We start from the raw sequence: 18,361 nt of genomic DNA, 5'->3' as shown, positions 1-18,361 counted from the left end.
CTTATTCGGCATAGTAAAATCCGTATCGAGGAGAAATTTATGCATTGATGTTGACTGGTTCGCTTGGTATTGCCAATCTCTTTATTACAGGGCGGCTTCCGAAATTTTAATTTGCTTTGATGCGGCATGTCGAATTTTGCGTAAATGAGAGAGCAAAACAAAAAGAAAATGAGGAAAACTTTCCTAGTTGTGAGAGGATCTAGAAAAGATTGGAGAAATTGGGGCTGTGTGGTAAAATACATATACAAATAAATTAAGCTTTTATACAGAGCTTTATCGCTTACTTACAGCGGAGCTTCTATCAAAGTTATAGATTCAAGAGGTAGCGGATTTGTGATATTACTGACGATTATAAGAAATAAATGATGCAATTGTAGAGTAATCCAAAATTAATATTTTTCAATTATTACGCAGAGACAAAACAGGATCTAAGTGTAGCTTTCCTCAGTAATTTAATGAAAATTCGAGCACATACACCTTCCGCACAATAAAAAAAAGTTCATATCGCTCGATAAATCTAAATTGTAGGTTATACGGCCTATGCTTTACAGCACTTTTTTGTAGTCATTTGTATTGACCGCGACAACCAATAAATTGATTAATTACCAAAATCATTAAATCGACTTATTCCGTGACGACTAATGTACGATTCAGACGATCCGGCCTCTTCCGTCACCGTCACCGGAACGTCAGCCTCCGTCAAAATTAGTCAAATGAGTTTTCCCTTTGCGCATTCACACGATCCAGCAGAGATCCGGAACGTCAACGTCCGTCAACGGCAAGCTCCGTCAACATTTCTCCGAAAGAATATTTGACGGACTGTGATTATCGCACACATGCACGGTTCATATGATTACGGTATTGAGCTGACATTTGTTATGTATGTATTCGGTGTCAAGATCCCACTCTTAAACAAAATATACCACATATAAGTAATTAAACTTATCAGTAGATTTGTAAAGTACGTTACGTTGTTGCGTGGAACTGATTGTTTTATTTTTTCCTCTTTCTAGTTAATTTTGAAAGCTATTTATTCGATTAATCGGTAGGAAAACAACAGATCGATTGGCTTCAAAAGCTCCCAGATTTTGTATTAGTGGAATAAAATTGTGCGAAACTAAGTTCTTCAAATTCTGCGTGTAAGAAAATGACATGACGGACACGGATAGGAAACCGGATCGTGTGAATCAGAATGACGGCGACGGACGTTGACGTTCCGGTGACGGTGATGGAAGAAACCGGACCGTCTGAATCGTACTTAATACGGACTGGCAAATGTTTTTTTACGAAAAAATCAATATTCGAATATTGCTTTTTTGGACGATGCTAAAACACGCAAAGAATTTAGTCTAGTTAATCTCTATACTTTAAAAAAATTCGTGGGTCCTCCCAGCATGACAGTATGTCCTAGGTAATGCGTCGGCTATCTGTGGCTCGCGAGCCACAAGCGGTTTGTTGGATACAATTACTTAAAACATCCACTTTCTTGCTGCTTAAAAGCACACGCGAAACTTTTGAGAACTTGAAAGTACAGAACAAGTTCCGCGTAAACTTTCTAGCTGCTTAAGAAAACACGTGGCAATTTTTTACAGTTCAAAGTACACACGCAACGACCGAAATGAACTCTGCGCCTAATTCGTAACTGTTTTTGAATTAGTTGATTTCAACAACAAAATTTCCAAAATAACTATTATATAGCGGCCCTTACACGAGCATTAAAAATGTCATTTTAAATGATGTCATTTAAATGATGTAATTCAAATTTGTTTGAAATTTCGTCATTAGTGCACCATTGCACGTTCATTAAAATGATATTATTTTTTATTAATGACATTTTTAATGACTCGTGTAAGGGCCGCTTATTAGTTAAAATTGAGAATTTATATTGCTGAAAAAAACTCTTATTTTAAGAGAATGTGTTTAGGTGACAAATATCCTGGACACAAACCAGCAATATTTCAATCCAACACGAAATTCTCATTGACAACTAATTTTGTGACTAAAATCAGAAAATTTGTCTCTATTTATCTGTCACCATAATTGCTGTAGGACAGCACAAAGAAAAAAAATGAAATTGGTTTTATTAACAAGTTCATTAGCCAAAAACTCATGCGAAGTGTCAAAGCAAAACAATCAATTAAAAAGCTAAAAAGGACAGTCTTGTTGAAACAGCTTGCAAATTGTTTCGATGTTTTCCGCATGTGTTTCGATATATCCTTATTTAAATTTCTAAACCGATATGTAAATGCCGTAAACTGTTAGTGGAAAGTGTTTTTATTCAGAATTTGTGCGCATTTGAAGCGATTGTGCGTTATAATGTTTTTACGTGGAACAGTGAAGTGAATTTCGAATGTTACACTTTAATTGTATATGTCAAATGAAGTTTTTTTTATCTTCCAACCTTCCGGGCTACACCGTCCGGTGTACTACTTATATTCGGTTTTTGTTTTCGAAGTGTTCAAAGTTTTCAGTGAGAGAGTCGATTTCGCGAAGTCGAATGAAGAAAACAGCGATTTAGAAGAAAAGTTTTTAAGAAGAAGTTTATGTTTCGTTTATATCTTTTTCTCCAATACAGTAACTTATTTATACCTGGCAATATAGAAAAGATAACCGCGACTAAAAAATTCTTTTCGGTAGTAGTGTGCCATGTAGTGGCTACCCAGTAAATCCGAACATCGGACGCATCGTGCACGAAAGCTTTTGATTGCGTTTCGAGCTTACATAGTGTATCGGTAGAACAAAAGAGTGAAGAAATACCAAAGCAGAGAGCGGATGTCTGATACTCAGGGGATGGGATATGTCGGGGTTGGATTTCCAACTCCGAACATAGGGCCAGAGTTTTTCTGGCCCTAAGAGGCGAATGACCTAAAGGTTATAGCCTCTATGATCAAAACAAAATATTGTATTTCACACCCTATCGGGGAGACGTCGGCTCGAAAATGCCTTGTTTGATATTCCTTCGCTCTGTTTCTCTAGCGATACATGATGTAAACATAAAGCTTTTTTAGGTCGACGCGATTGATGCAAATGGTGCAGAATTGTCCGATGACGGACCGATCGAAGCGCTACAATCGGCCCTATATCGTGCTCAATCGGTCCGATAATCGGCCCGATGATCGGACCGATGTGGGTCGACAACATCCACCGGGTAGTAGCAAAGACATTTCTCGAACAAATCATTGCCAACCTCCTTTTTTGCGAGCACGGCGCCGGGCGAAGCAACAATTCGTAAGTGGTTTGCAAAATTTCGTACTGGTCATATGAGCACCGAAGACGATGAACGCAGTGGACGTCCAAAAGAGGCTGATACCGATGAAAACGTGAAAAAAATCCACAAAATGATTTTCAATGACCGTAAAGTGAAGTTGATCGAGATAGCTGACATCCTTGATGATTCTGGAGCAGTGTTTGGAGCTGTTATATCGAAATAAAACCGATTTTTTTCGTCGATATATAACAATGTACGAAACATGGCTCCATCACTTCACTCCGGAGTCCAATCGACAGTCAGCTGAGTGGACTGCACGCGATGAACCGAACCCAAAGCGTGGAAAGACTCAACAATCGGCCGGTAAGGTTATGGCGTCTGTATTTTGGGATTCGCATGGTATAATTTTCATCGACCACCTTGAAAAGGGATAAACCATCAACAGTGACTATTATATAGCGTTATTAGAGCGTTTGAAGGACGAAATTTAAAAAATACGGCCTCATTTGAAGATGAAAAAAGTTTTGTTTCATCAAGACAATGCACCGTGTCACAAGTCGATGAAAACCATGCTGAAATTGAACGAATTGGGCTTCGAATTGCTCCCTCATCCATCGTATTCTCCAGATTTGGCCCCCAGTGACTTTTTCCTGTTCTCAGACCTTAAGAGAATGCTCGCTGGTAAAAAATTTAGAAGCAATGAAGAGGTAATCGCTGAAACTGAGGCCTATTTGAGGCAAAGGACAAATCGTACTACAAAAATGGTATCGAAAAGTTGGAAGATCGCTATAATCGCTGTATCGCCTCTGATGGCAATTATGTTGAATAATAAAAACCAATTTTGGCAAAAATGTGTGTTTCTATTAAACGATACGAACTTTTCAGCCGAACTGTTAGAAGTAGCGGAGAGAAATGTTACATTCGTGCGCGCCAAGATAGCAGCACTGCGCACCCATACAATTGACATGATATGTTGAATGTGATGCCGTGCGATGGCGTTGCTGAACTGAAGATTGATTTCGCTCCAAGCTGACAGGGTCTGATAGTAGTCAATAAGGTACGGTGTTAACGTTTTTTCGGTGACAGTGCGTCATATAGCTGCAAATTGCAGAAGCCAATTCAACCATTTATGTCGCTGCTTAAGAATACGTGTGATACTTTTGGCAACTTGAAAGTACAGAATAAGTTCCGAGTGAACCTTCTCGTTGCATAGAAGCTGAACAATATATTCTAGAAGCAGCTTAGAAATTCGTTCGGTTAGGCCGCGCAAACTTTCAAGTATAGAAAATCACTTAAAAATGGGCTGCTTGGAATCAGTCTCTTTTATCCGAACTAATCAGTCCTTTTTATCCGAACTTTCGGTTAGTAGAGTGGTGACTTCAGATTTCAAAGTATTCCTTACTAAACTTTCTTCGTTCCTTCCGGAAGTAAAAGTGTCATACCAAATCGGACAAAGAGGAGAATGTCGAGTTTTGGTGGACTTCTGCAATATTTGATTGAGAAGCTTTCAACTTTGGCTTCACCTCGGATACGTTACATAATGTATACTTTGCTCAACGGTTTAAATTGAACTACTAGGTGGCTTGACTTTGTAATAAAAAAAAACCTAAATGGAATTCATTTCAATTAAAACATTCAGGATGCTGGATGCTGTTTACTTTTCACATACCAGTCAATAATAGTTTTTTTTCATTGAAGCAGAGCCAAGACATGCTTATAAAGCGATGTATTTTCTTGCACAATGTTTTATTTTTATTCAGTAAAATTGAGTTTTATTAACACACGAAAATCGGGTTTCACTATTGATTCTAATTTTTCAAAAGTAGCGTCACTAAAAGCACAATAACTAACACACTAAAGAACCAAATACCATAAAATTTGGACACAGTACATATAAGAGATGTCTCTATTGAACACTACAGAGATTTTTATGCAGTAACGCTATCTGTCATTCAGACCGTGAACTTATTGGCCGACATGGTAATTTTCCTATAGTTTATGAAATTTATATTGCTACCGTGACCGAAATATTTCTAAATGACAAATTGAAAAGCATGCCAATTTGTGAGGTTCATCGATTTGACATATTCACTGGAATGGGTAAAATTACCATATTTGTCAAATGTCTAATAAAACATCAAATTTCACCCCCTTTCATTAGGTAATCGAAACTTTGGAATCGTAATAGAAACCGTTCGTGACTTTTTTTTATTAAATTTGTATCAGTATATAACGAAATAAACAGATTGGTAAAAGAGGAGTTCGATACCCAACCCCGCACATAGGGTCCGAAAGTTTTTCTGACTCGAGAGGCAGATAACTTTAAGGTTTAAGTGTCTAATGTTGGAACAAAAAGATGTGAAAGCACATGACGAACAAAACTCTGAAATGAGAAACTACGAAAAAGGTACCGCAGATACGGAACTTTTTTTATTGTTGCAGCGTATTTACAATTCTAATGTGCTGATAAGAAAATAAATTTGATCTCTGCTGGTAATTTTTCAGTGTTTTTTTTCCAAATAGTCCAACTTGTTTCTCTTCTGTGAAATATCCTTCCACAATCGGTAAAACTAGTAATCTGTATATCCCAAAAACAATTCCATTGTAATTTTCTAATAGATGGAAAAACACCTAAGTAATTCCTATTCTCAAACTAAATAAAAACCCAACAGAAACATTCAGTTACCAGTAAATTAGCTATAAGTTAAATTCCACCGTAGCTGCATTTCGTCTTGAGCATTCAACTACTCATCAACTTGTTATAGTCAAATTTAGAAAAATATTTTAAAGCGTCCTCCATGGTTTGGCCCAAATGAGTTGAACTGTTTTCAAACATAGAACCATTAGATGTAATGACATGTGATGTGAATGATGTCCAAATGTTATCAACGAAATCATGCTTAGTCACAACTGAAATTTTCATTGCCATGTCATCGGTGTTGTTAATAATGTTCATTATATCAAAAGATCAAATAAAACTCAGATTCTTACTGTCAAACCGTTTCTAAAAATAGTTGTTTTATTCGTTCTATCGCACTCGTTACTTTTGAAAGCTCAATCCATTCAAATCATTGTTTTGTTCACCATGCTATGTAACAGTACAGAATACATTCGAATAATTGCGAACTGTTGATAACAATAATCAAATCAATACTAATGCTTGTTAGTCTACACTAATCCCTAGCTAACAGCATTTGCAATAGAAACTTTAAGTAGCAGTGCAATTAAAATCAATTCGACGACGATAAAAATCACAATTTGGTTTTATCGTACACGTACTGAATCCTAACTAATCACATTATCTCGTGCGCACGTTTAGTAAATTCACTCCGAATCTTTTACGTGGGGTATTGGAAACATCTACTATTCTGTCATCGCAGAATATCACAAAGCTTCTCTAATTTACTTGTTAAACTACATAAAACAAAATATATCTTTTTTATCGCTCAATAATAAATAATCCGTGTTGATTTTGAAGTTTTAATACTTTGATTTCTTTTCGTAGAAAATCCTATCCTATCAAAATATAAAGGGCGTATTCTGATCATGAATTTGGAGTAAATTCACGCCAGTCAAATACGTAAGTACACTTAACACGAATACTAGTTGCTTCCTACTAACGTCTTCTTCACTGGTATATGAATAAGTACGGAACGGTGATGCAAAGATTCCCATCGAAGTCTAGTAAATCTAATTAAGCCACTTCTCTATGTTTTAGCATTGATTCCGCCTCCTTCAGTTTGAACGATGCTGAACTTGGACTCTTTATAAGGTGCTCAGTCACTGTGCTGTGATGAATGGTAACTGGGTTGTCTGGCACTGTTCCGGGAGTTCGCTTTTTACCACTCATCCCGGCGAAATATGCCTCGATTTCGGCAAGCGATTTGCCATGTGTTTCGGGAAGGAATATCAGGGCAAACAGAAAACCAATCGCCGAAACAACAGCGAACATCCATTGAACGGCGTAAGAACCGCCAAGGAAGTCTGTCAACGATCTATCAATGAAACTAATGAAGTACAAGACGTCTTACATGGTAATGGATGGATAAGTTACCTGTAACTTTGAACAGCTATGAACATTAGCGTATTTGCCATCGAGTAGGAAAGTGAATGACCTATTCCTCTGATTTCTGTGGGGAATAATTCTGCCGTCATTGTCCAGGGAATTGTCAGCAGTCCCACCATAGACGAGCAAACGTACAACAAAAGACACAGCACTGGAATCCATGTTAGTGTTGTGGTTCCTTCCTTTATCCACAACGTAAACAGACCAGAGATGAACATGCATGCTGCCATCCCAGTTGTTGATACCATGACCAGTTGTCTTCGTGGAAATTTTTTCAGAAGCCATGCATTTAACAGTGACATCGTAAACCGTGTCAATCCGACAAAAATGGAAGCAGTATATGCATTCACTTCGGTCCCAACATCCCTAATGAAAGTAACAGCGAAGAATAGCGTTATGTAAATACCACTAAATTGTTGAATCAGGAAGAACCAGAACAGAATGATCATCGGTTTGTAGCCGGTTGGTTTGAGGAACCCTCGAAGTTTCGATTTGTGAGCACCAACATTTTTTTCGGCTTCGTGGATTTTAGATTCGCGCTCCTTCAGCAATGCGTTGAGATGCATTTCGGAAAGGGTTTGATTCTGAAATTTTTCAAAATTATCGTTAGGTAATAAGTTCTTATTGTACTATTTAAAAGTTCACCGTATGCTCAGGTTGAGGATAGTTTTTGTAAAGAAACTTGAGAGATCGAGCAGCATCCTCGATGCGTCCTTTAGAAACCAACCATACGGGAGATTCAGGTACGAATAGTTGAATTAAGAGTACTGGAACAATCGTATATACAATATTGATCCATGATACTAATCGCCAGTTCATGTAAGCACCTTTGGCATAAGCGATCACCATACCTGTTACAGAAAATATTGTAAACCATTAATCTTGAAGTTTAATTATTATATATGCTTACCTAATGACGCAATTGTTGGTCCCGAGGATATTAGGGATCCTCTCATATCAGGACGGGATACCTCGGTAATGTACACAATAGCGGGACTTGTCCCTATGGCACAGGCGAATCCGGTCAGCACCCTGCCGACCATGATCCAGAAGAAACTGTCTGCTAGTGCAATGGCAATCCATCCAATGATGCACGGGATTGCCGCTAGTTTGATGGTGTTTAGTCGGCCTAGATACTCCATTAAAACACCAGCGAATAGCGATCCGATCGGGACCATTATCACAATGATCGATGCAATCCATGATGATTGAGTCTTCGTGACGATCACGTCGCTGTTCGGATCTTCCAGCTGCGGAATCAATATGGCGGAATACGCTAGCGAAATGCCGATGACAATGTGGAAGGCAGCGGCGATGATAGCCGAGAAAATCTGTGGCAATGCGGACCTCGTGTTGGTTTCATATTTGCTAAGCGACCGACAACTGGATATGACTTCACGAAATGCATTCTCTGTATTCTGCTCACTATTTTCCCTGTACAACGGGATCAGAAGAAATAAAAGATATTAATGCAGCAGTATGTTAGAGTGAAAATTGTTGGAAATAATAGAGGATAATGGAAATGATTATGATAATGACGATGAGAATGATTATAGTCGTTCGTCAACCGACCTAGCCTAATCAATTGAAAGTGAACCAGACCGGCTTGCTCGCAGTCGCACCAGTTGAACTAGGTCGAGAATGGGATACATTGAAAAAGCTTGTTTGCAAAACTTCACGACCGGTTAATAATAATCGGTCGAACACAGCGCTAATCATCTTCCGCTGGTAAATGGCACTCTGGAAACTGGACGAATTAGTACCAGCTACTCCAGGTCATTACAAGTTCAATGCCATTCAAGTGTAACAATTGGAACACTTTTAATAGTGTGCGAAGTTTTAGTTGTCAAAAAATCTTCTACAAAGATAAAGATCACATCTATTTTTAAGATAAACATGATCTTTTGAAATAACTTTTTTCCGATTCAAGCTATCAGATGATTAGATCTCCTATCTATTAACACAAACAAACAAGCATAATAGGGTTATAATTCAGATTGAAACTAAAACTAAGAATAATAAAAATGACGGTTCTTATTATAATGAAACATTTTTTCATTTATTTTTGATCAGTAACCAATGGAAAAAACTGACAAAAGATAGATGAGTGAAATAGCAAAAATGATAATTTGTGCACAAATTTCCACAGTGACTAAATTTATATCCACTCCTCTTTGTCGGATTCCTAATTGCTATAGGAATTTTGGAATATTGTTCGATTAATCAAATAGCCTATTTATAACCCAGAGAATCGACATAAATTTAATCGATTAGTTTGATTATTCGATCATTAAGCTAACCGAATAATTCGAAAATTCAAATAATAATAATCGAACAATAATTCGAGTCATCGATTAACACTCCTTTGATAAATTAGTTCTAAAATTATATTCGGTTATTGAATTATGGAGTATTTAAAAAAACAGAAATATCTTAACTTCCGGTTCATCGATATTAGTTAAAAACCTAAACAAAATGATTATATTCGAAAAGAAATGAATCGAGCAAACGAAATTTGGGATACCTTTCACTTGATGTTCGAAGGCATTTGACAATACGAGATATAAACGTCCGGTTAGTAGATATATTTTGTAAAAAAATATACAATATAGGAGTTAACAATAACAATGTACAGTGATTTGGATCAACAATTTAAGATATATAGATATTATATAGCATCTTACATCAAGCATAACTCGCCATCAAAGAACAGATCTTAGTATTTCGATATGCTTTTCGCAGCCTTCATTAGTGTATCAGTTCTAAGTCTGTTATGTATTATACCAAGCAGTTTTGTTGCAGATATCATTATCATATCTCTATTATTTTTTACAGTCAGTTTAATCAAATAACTTACGGTGTTTCTAAAAATTTCACTTTTTTTATTCTAACATGTAATGATGCCGCTTTAGCTGATATCGGTTCGTTTGGTCATCAATCAAAGACCTCTGAATTTGAGCAGTTTTGGGAATAGTTATAAACAACGTGATTAACACTAAACTCACTAAACTCCCATTTTCAGGGATGTATTTTTAAGAAAATACAAATGCTATCATTTCACTTCAGCAGTAATTTTTAATTATATTGCCATCACCCGGCGAACGACCGTAATTAGGTTTAAATCGGGGTGAAATAAAAGAAATATATAAATAAAAATACACTGCCTTCAACTGCCCAAAAGTACGCTACTCGCAGAAGAAATTAAAACATTTATATTGCAGAAATATCTGACATAAGTTTTGTTCAATTACCATTTAAAGTTTTTTACATGAAACTTTTTTGGTGAAATGAAGTCGATTTTTGTTTTGCGTTTTCTCAACCAACTGACATCATTCGGAAACAGAAATATTTCTTGACTCGCGAACTGAGTAAATGTCTGTGCATGTGTGTGTATGTATGTGTGTATGTAACAAAAAACTGCACTCGATTTTCTCGGAGATTGCTGGACCAATCTTCACAAACTTAGATTCAAACGAAAGGTCTCTTGGTCCCATAGGTTGCTACTGAGTTCTACCTTCTGATTTCCGGTTCGGGAGTTACGGGATAAAATTTGCAAAATGAACTAAAAACGTTCAATCGATTTTTTTCAGAGACCGCTCATCCAATTTTCACAAGCGTAGGATTAAAATGAAAGGTCTTACAACCCCATATCACACTACCAAATTTCATTCGGATACGACTTCCGGTTTCGGAATTACAGGCTGATGAAAATTTCATTTTCATTTTTTCGTGTTTTACCTTTCTCATATAGAAAGATTATGCAAACACGGTGAAAACCGATTTTTGAACCGAGGCCAGGAAGGCCGAATGTCATATACCATTCGATTGAGTTAGTCGAGTACTCAAAATGACTGTATGTATGTAGGGGTTGGGGTCCACTAGGAGATTGATAGTACCTATTAGCTCTCTCCGGACTGTACCAGCCTAGATGCCGTGTGGAATCCGGCGGAAAAAAACGAACCAAGAATAGATCCACTGGGTTCCTGCTTCCATGTCGTAAAAGGCGACAATTGCAGGAGTTTCTTTTTCCTTTCAGTTATCAGATATTTTCAATGTTTCACTTCTGATTACTCTATTTTACTAAATTATCTCTTCATTCAACCTATCAATTTCCGTCTAGCTTCGGAGAAAAGTTTTATTAGGAATGATTTCTTCTTCCATGTTATTGATTGTCTTTCAGGATTATAAAATGAATGATAAAAATCAACCATTGCGCAAATCCGTTTATATTACAAAGTTAATAACAGAGATAACATATATCGGTATATTGAATACATAGTAAAAAACACTTGATATTAATATTTCAAACAGTAAATTAATATTTTTCTCGGTAGCCGGCTGCCCAGATCAACTAATATAACCAATTAATAATTTTAATAAATAATTAAATAAAAAAGCGGAAATAATAAAGAATCAAGACGCGTGTGAAATCTGTTGACCTTTGTTTGGTGATTTGAAATGATTTTATGATAACTGTTTAGAATATTTCAATGTAGTGAATCGGCTTTTTTGTCTAAATCCTATTCGCTCGTTTGTTTTGTATCACGTAGTTTCATTTATTAAAACGTGCTTAATCCACCTAGCAGTGAGATGATACCTTTTTTTTATCAATCCGCATATGTTTTTTTGCATGACTAAAAAAAACGCGAAAGGTAGATGCATAAACGAGTGACTGCATACTCGACAGCCGGCTGTCCGGAGTTTTGTCAATTTCGGAGATTGACTGTTTCGTGCATTATATTGCCAGCACAAAGTAACACATAAAACCATAATACTTTAAAACATTCTTGGTAGCCGGCTGCCCAGAGCAATAAACACATGATAACATTATTAAAACATTTACTAACAAAGTATCCTCTCCTGTGATGCATGTGGGAATGCAGAGGATTCCTCGGTTCCTAGTAGCAACATGCATCGAACTAACAATCCTTTCCCTCCCAAGTAGATCTGAATTCGGACGTGGCCGGCGTCGGTATTGATCAGCATGCATGGTTCAATACAGTTTGCACAGTGTGAAACAATGTGTTATTCCCAAACATGTTACTTCAAAAAATCATTTTGCAATCTCAATTGGTCCAGATCAATAACGGAGTAGCAACACACGGGCGGTCTCTAATGCTAATGCTAATGCTACTCAAAATGACTGTATGTATGTATGTATGTGTGTACATGTATGTGTGAGCATATGTGTATGTGCGTATGTATGTATGCAACATTATTTTGCACTCACTTTTATCGGAGACGGCTGAACCGATTTTCATAAACTCAGATTCAAATAAAAGGTCTTGTAGCCCCATAAAAAGTTTCAGAATTTTATTTGAATCTGACTTCCGGTTCCGAATTTACAGCGTGATATGTGTAAAAAAATGAAAATAAGTGCACTAATTATTCTCAGAGACGGCTGAACAGGTTTCCACAAATTTAAATTCAATGAAAGGTGTAAATGTCTCATAGAAATTTCCTGAATTTTTTTTCAATCCAACTTCCGGTTTCGGAATTACGGGTGATTAGTGTAAAAACTTCCTCACTTTTCTCAGAGATGGCGCAACCGTTTTTAACAAATTTAAGTTCAAATAAATGGTACTATGATCCAATACAAAACTTCCAAATTTCATCCGGTTCCGTAATTATAGGGTAAAGTCTGTTTTGTATCCTGACAAAGCGGCGAAACAAAAATAATAATAAATCCAAATTGGCCTATGCATTACTGGAGCCATTATCAGTAGGCAGACATACATACCGATACCGGCTATCCTAGTTCCCGGTTTTCGAGTAACGACGGGAGATAATAGTCATATATTCGAAAAAGAATCTCACTTTCTTTCCTTAGAGATATTGACCATCTTAGGTTCAAATGAATGATCTTATGCTTCTACCAAAAATTAAGCATATTCTTCGGATGCAACAAAAATTAACACGGTCGTTTAAAATATAATGTCAAAATCGTATAAAATTATCAAAATTTGAATAACAATTAGTAGAGTTTGTACGTCATGTTGATAGTCATAAGAACGGACTTCGATTATACCGCTTCTCGGGTTTCAGTGCGGGAAGTATCTAGAATTAGTGGCACTCTCTTCATATTATCATAGATGGCCAAACCGATCAGAGAACTGTTTTTTGATTCTGTAGGTTATACTAGTTAATGAATAAAGAATCTCTTTTTTCAAGAATCGTGAAGAAACATTTTGAATAGAATATGATTGATATGAGAAAAGAATCATTACACCACTAGTTGGATTAAAAAAAGTTTTTAATAAAGATACCAGTCGAATGTTTTCTATAATAGGTTTACGATCTTTTACTGCTGACGCTGGTCTCGAACATCATTAGATAAACTTTACAAGTTCTCATATTTGCTACGTAACAAAGCATGAAAAAATATTTGACTTAAAAAATAGCCCTTCTACACTTTTCAACCTCTCTAGAGATTGTAAATTCAGAAATCAGTAAGATAACTAAATGTGTCAATCGGACGATCACACGTTCGCAAGATGTATATCAAATAGAAATTTTCAAATATCAAATGTAGCTGAAAAAAAACAATGTTGTATTCGAAATACCATCGAAGAAAAAATACTATAAAATGTTAGAGATCCTGATCATCCTGATGTGGAATTTGGCCTACTGTTTTAACATCCTTCGATGCCGATTCCTTAGTATGTAGGTCAAGTGCTACCAGCGCTTCATGCTAGAAACCATCGATCCGGGCCTAAAATGATTGCAAAATTTTCGATCAGAGACAATGATAATTTGTATCTGAAAACAGATTGTCATGCTACGAATAATTGGAAACCAATGCATTACCGCACTGCATTCATATTTTCCTTCAGTCGTTCATTTCTCACACAAATATCATTTAAATTGACATGTACTTATCGTGAACAAGCGATATTAGCGAGCATCAGCAAGCTGTCTTTACCGTCTTCAAGTGTCACTGTGAAATGTTTACAGTACGTTTCTAAGTAACGGAACATTGAATGCACAAGCAAAAGCAATGTGAGGAAGTTTATCAATCTATCATTTGTCACGTGCTGTGAGCCCCAATGTCTGATAAGAGCCATCGAAACAAATACTGCGCCTATCGCTTGTCGAGAATTATTAAAACGGTAGGTATATATCAATCATAGCCGGATCTATTGGTTTATACTACCGATATATGAGATATAGAGCAAGACAAATAAAAATCAACGGTTTTCTTTATTGCCGCACCAAGGTCAACTATAACACCTTAATTATCACATTAGAAAATTCCAACAAAATTCTGCAATCTGTTCTTGTTTCCAACTGGAATCCGAAAACAATACGTGAGCAGACAGGAATTATCACTTTTTGTTTAGTTGAACCTCAAAACCTTGCTAATTCCATGAATCACAGTGCATCACGTGGCAGTTCATCCCAAATGTTCAGTCATCATTGGCAATAGCTTGCCAGAAATGAACCAGATGTGCAGTAGGCCGCAGTGTTGTCACAAAGTTTGCTGCCGTTTCGGACGATACAATCGTCAGACTCCGGAGCAAACAAGCGAGGCGATTCCAAGGTCACAAGCAAAGTGCGGAGTGAAATGGGTTGTTTTTATGGAAGATTAACATTAACATCATGAGGATGTATGTAAATATGCAATCATTCGAGTATTGGAACGATTCATTACCTCTTTCAAAAGATGAGATCTCCTACATAATCATAAGATTCGAAACAAGTCTCGGGAAGTTTCTTAACGATTGGTTCTATTTATCAGCAACGTAGTTTTAAATTATTTTTTTCTTTGAATAGATTTTCAATTATGTTCGTTCATAAACCTCGTTAGCGAGTTCGTATCAGAAGTCTAGACACTGAAGAAAAGTAAACAATTACTCAACCCCAATATCAAAATTAATTAGTGTGAGTTCCGGTTTCAATCGGTTTCTGAAATATCAAGAGAGCTGTTATTGGCTAAGATAATATAAATGATATAAATTTACTTTTACAAATTCGTTAGTGCTTAGTCATTGCTTGAAGTGTTATACTTCACCGGCAGATATGATAACAGTTCGGCTGAAAAGTTCGTATCGTTTAATAGAAACACACATTTTTTCGCCAAAATTCGTTTTTATTATTCAACATAATTGCCATCAGAGGCGATACAGCGATTATAGCGATCTTCCAACTTTTCGATACCATTTTTGTAGTAGCAATGCGAAGCCCAATTCGTTCAATTTCAGCATGGTTTTCATCGACTTGTGACACGGTGCATTGTCTTGATGAAACAAAACTTTTTTCTTCTTCAAATGAGGCCGTTTTTTGGTAATTTCGTCCTTCAAACGCTCTAATAACGCTATATAATAGTCACTGTTGATGGTTTTTCCCTTTTCAAGGTAGTCGATGAAAATTATACCATGCGAATCCCAAAATACAGACGCCATAACCTTACCGGCCGATTGTTGAGTCTTTCCACGCTTTGGGTTCGGTTCATCGCGTGCAGTCCACTCAGCTGACTGTCGATTGGACTCCGGAGTGAAGTGATGGAGCCATGTTTCGTCCATTGTTATATATCGACGAAAAAAATCGGTTTTATTTCGATATAACAGCTCCAAACACTGCTCAGAATCATCAATTCGTTGTTGTTTTTGATCGATGGTGAGCTCACGCGGCACCCATTTTGCACAAAGCTTTCTCATATCCAAATATTCGTGAATAATATGTCCAACACGTTCCTTTGATATCTTTAGGGTGTCAGCTATCTCGATCAACTTCACTTTACGGTCATTGAAAATCATTTTGTGGATTTTTTTCACGTTTTCATTGGTAACAGCCTCTTTTGGACGTCCACTGCGTTCATCGTCTTCGGTGCTCATATGACCAGTACGAAATTTTGCAAACCACTTACGAATTGTTGCTTCGCCCGGTGCAGAGTCTGGATAACACTCATCAAGCCATTTTTTGGTATCGGCGACACTTTTTTTCATCAAAAAGTAGTGTTTCATCAACACACGAAATTCCTTTTTTTCCATTTTTTTCACAATAACAAAAGTAGCTTCACTCAAAATGCAATATCTCACAAACTAATAATCAGACAGCTGTCAAATTTATACACGTATCTTTTGAAGGTTGGTACTAACTGAAAATGGTATGGATTTAATTCTAGTGGCGCCCTCTCATAGAAACGATACGAACTTTTCAGCCGATCTGTTATGTACCACAAAGTAAATCAAGAAAAGATTTATCATGCTGTTTGCAATTTTCATTTTCTTTATCAAGCTTTTGTTTCATTTTGTTCCTATATGAGTGTGGTGTCAAACAAAAGAGAATAAAAAAATGTTCCACTTGAAATTTCGTTTGAAGTAAACAGCAAATAAATTAAGTTAAAATAGTAAATACTTAGGGTGCGAACTTTTAACTTTTTTTTGGGACCTACTTCATGCGGTTTATATGATCAAAACTATTATAAGCAAATTTGAAAATTTTCAAGTGCTATTGTAATACAAAATATGTTTCCAACAATAATGCTTTGAGAGTTTTGGATGTCCCGAAAAAGACCGTTTTATCAATATCAACAAGCATTCGATGATGAAAGTCATCAAGCACCCGAATGCAAAAAATCTACAGAATTTTTATAAAAATGATTGCCTTTCGTGCTATGCGAACGCCGCAGAAAACATCAATGGAGAATGTAAGGATCCGTTCTTGAAACTAAAACACAATATTCAACAACAACAGTCCGTGTAGATCAAATTGTTAAACTTACTGAAGATATGCGCAAAATTCCATTCAAATCAAAGCAAATAGAGTCTGATTTTGCTACCTCTTCTTATTGATTCCTAGAATTTCTCATTGGTAATAATAAAATACAATCAAATTATGTTCAACTCAAGTAAAACTTTTTTTCGGTGATCAGTTTGTAATATTAAACAAATCCTAAATAATCAGTTAAAAACAACGTATTGTTAACTTAAATGGAAATAAAAAACAATTTAGCATTGTATGGGAATGAATATATCAAGGAACATATATATTATTATTCGAACTAATGGTAATTTGAAATTTTCCATTGTATACTATTGCGATGCCGGGTATTCAAATTCGAAATCATGAAATAATGATTCCTCTCTACAATCCTCTTTCTCTGTTGTTCTGAATTTTAAATTGAGCGATTTAATACACACGATTTAATGCGTTGTTTATATCCATAAAGATCAGCCGAGTCGATGGCAACGACCGTCGGTGCTCTTGAAAAGCATTGGATTCGGTCATTGATGTGACATCATTCATAATCGCGCCGACGCTCAGCAATGACGAGGTGCGTCTAGTTTATGAATCATCAATGCTAAGATCAATGCTATACCTGAAGTGGTTGAATGTGAAACGGGCAAATGCTTTTGGGGGGGATCCTCGATTACTCTGATGTGTATCAGACAACATAAAAACGAAAAACAGATGCTTCGCTCAATCTAACTACTCTCCGGTAGACATGTATAGGTTATAAAAACCGACAGTAATGAGCAAGCAAAAATGTAAATAATATTATGCTTCGACGCTTGAAGCGATCGTCTTCCACCCGAATGGGTCTACCGGTTTGCACATGTTTTCGTCGGCGGTAACTGATCCTATTTAATGTCACTTTTTATGGTTACAACGAACACTGTTCGCCGTTCTGTCCAAAATTGTTGTTTCGCGGAAGTTTGCCGTGAATTTACATTATTCAAATCGACTTCAATGTCAAACTTGACCAATCGATAAAAATGATACAATAATAAACAGTCTGTTGTTGTTTCTTTGAAGGCGTTCGTGGTATTTTCCTTGAGAATGTGGCTTTATTGCAAGAAAGAGAGTATTTCAGGGAAGTGCGCATGATTTTGAAATTTCGCTGTTATTCGCATCCCTCGATAAAAAGCGTTGTATCTTAGATACGGTGATAAACAAATCACAACTTCATAAACAGTATAAAATCCGTTATATGAAAATGCATTAATGACTTTCATGAAGCTATCAATTGACGATTTGAAAATGAGTAGAATACATTTAAAGGTTAAATGTAAATTCGCTTCGCCAATTTCTATTATATTGAGATTTTACTATTATACTATCTTGACGCGTTGTATGTAAGATAT

At 36.3% G+C, this 18,361-nt stretch overlaps 1 protein-coding gene across 6 annotated transcripts in view; it reads right to left on the bottom strand.

Annotated features, from left to right (window-relative positions):
- Positions 1-6,192: 6,192 nt before the first annotated feature.
- LOC131431019 (facilitated trehalose transporter Tret1-like) overlaps positions 6,193-18,361 on the bottom strand; it is a 60,779-nt gene continuing 48,610 nt past the window's right edge. For all 6 annotated transcript variants that reach the window (XM_058596419.1, XM_058596420.1, XM_058596421.1 and 3 more), the window contains 4 exons: positions 8,185-8,708; positions 7,920-8,125; positions 7,263-7,858; positions 6,193-7,203 (listed from right to left, as the gene is read on the bottom strand). In XM_058596419.1, the coding sequence (XP_058452402.1) occupies positions 6,903-7,203; positions 7,263-7,858; positions 7,920-8,125; positions 8,185-8,708 (1,627 nt within the window). In that variant the 3' untranslated portion in view covers positions 6,193-6,902. The remainder of the gene's footprint in view (positions 7,204-7,262; positions 7,859-7,919; positions 8,126-8,184; positions 8,709-18,361) is intronic.

This window comes from Malaya genurostris, chromosome 2 (assembly GCF_030247185.1).
Source record: "Malaya genurostris strain Urasoe2022 chromosome 2, Malgen_1.1, whole genome shotgun sequence".
In the NCBI taxonomy this organism is placed as follows: domain Eukaryota; kingdom Metazoa; phylum Arthropoda; class Insecta; order Diptera; family Culicidae; genus Malaya; species Malaya genurostris.
The sequence above is the reverse complement of the archived record's forward strand: the minus strand, read 5'-3'. Positions and strand labels throughout refer to the sequence as shown.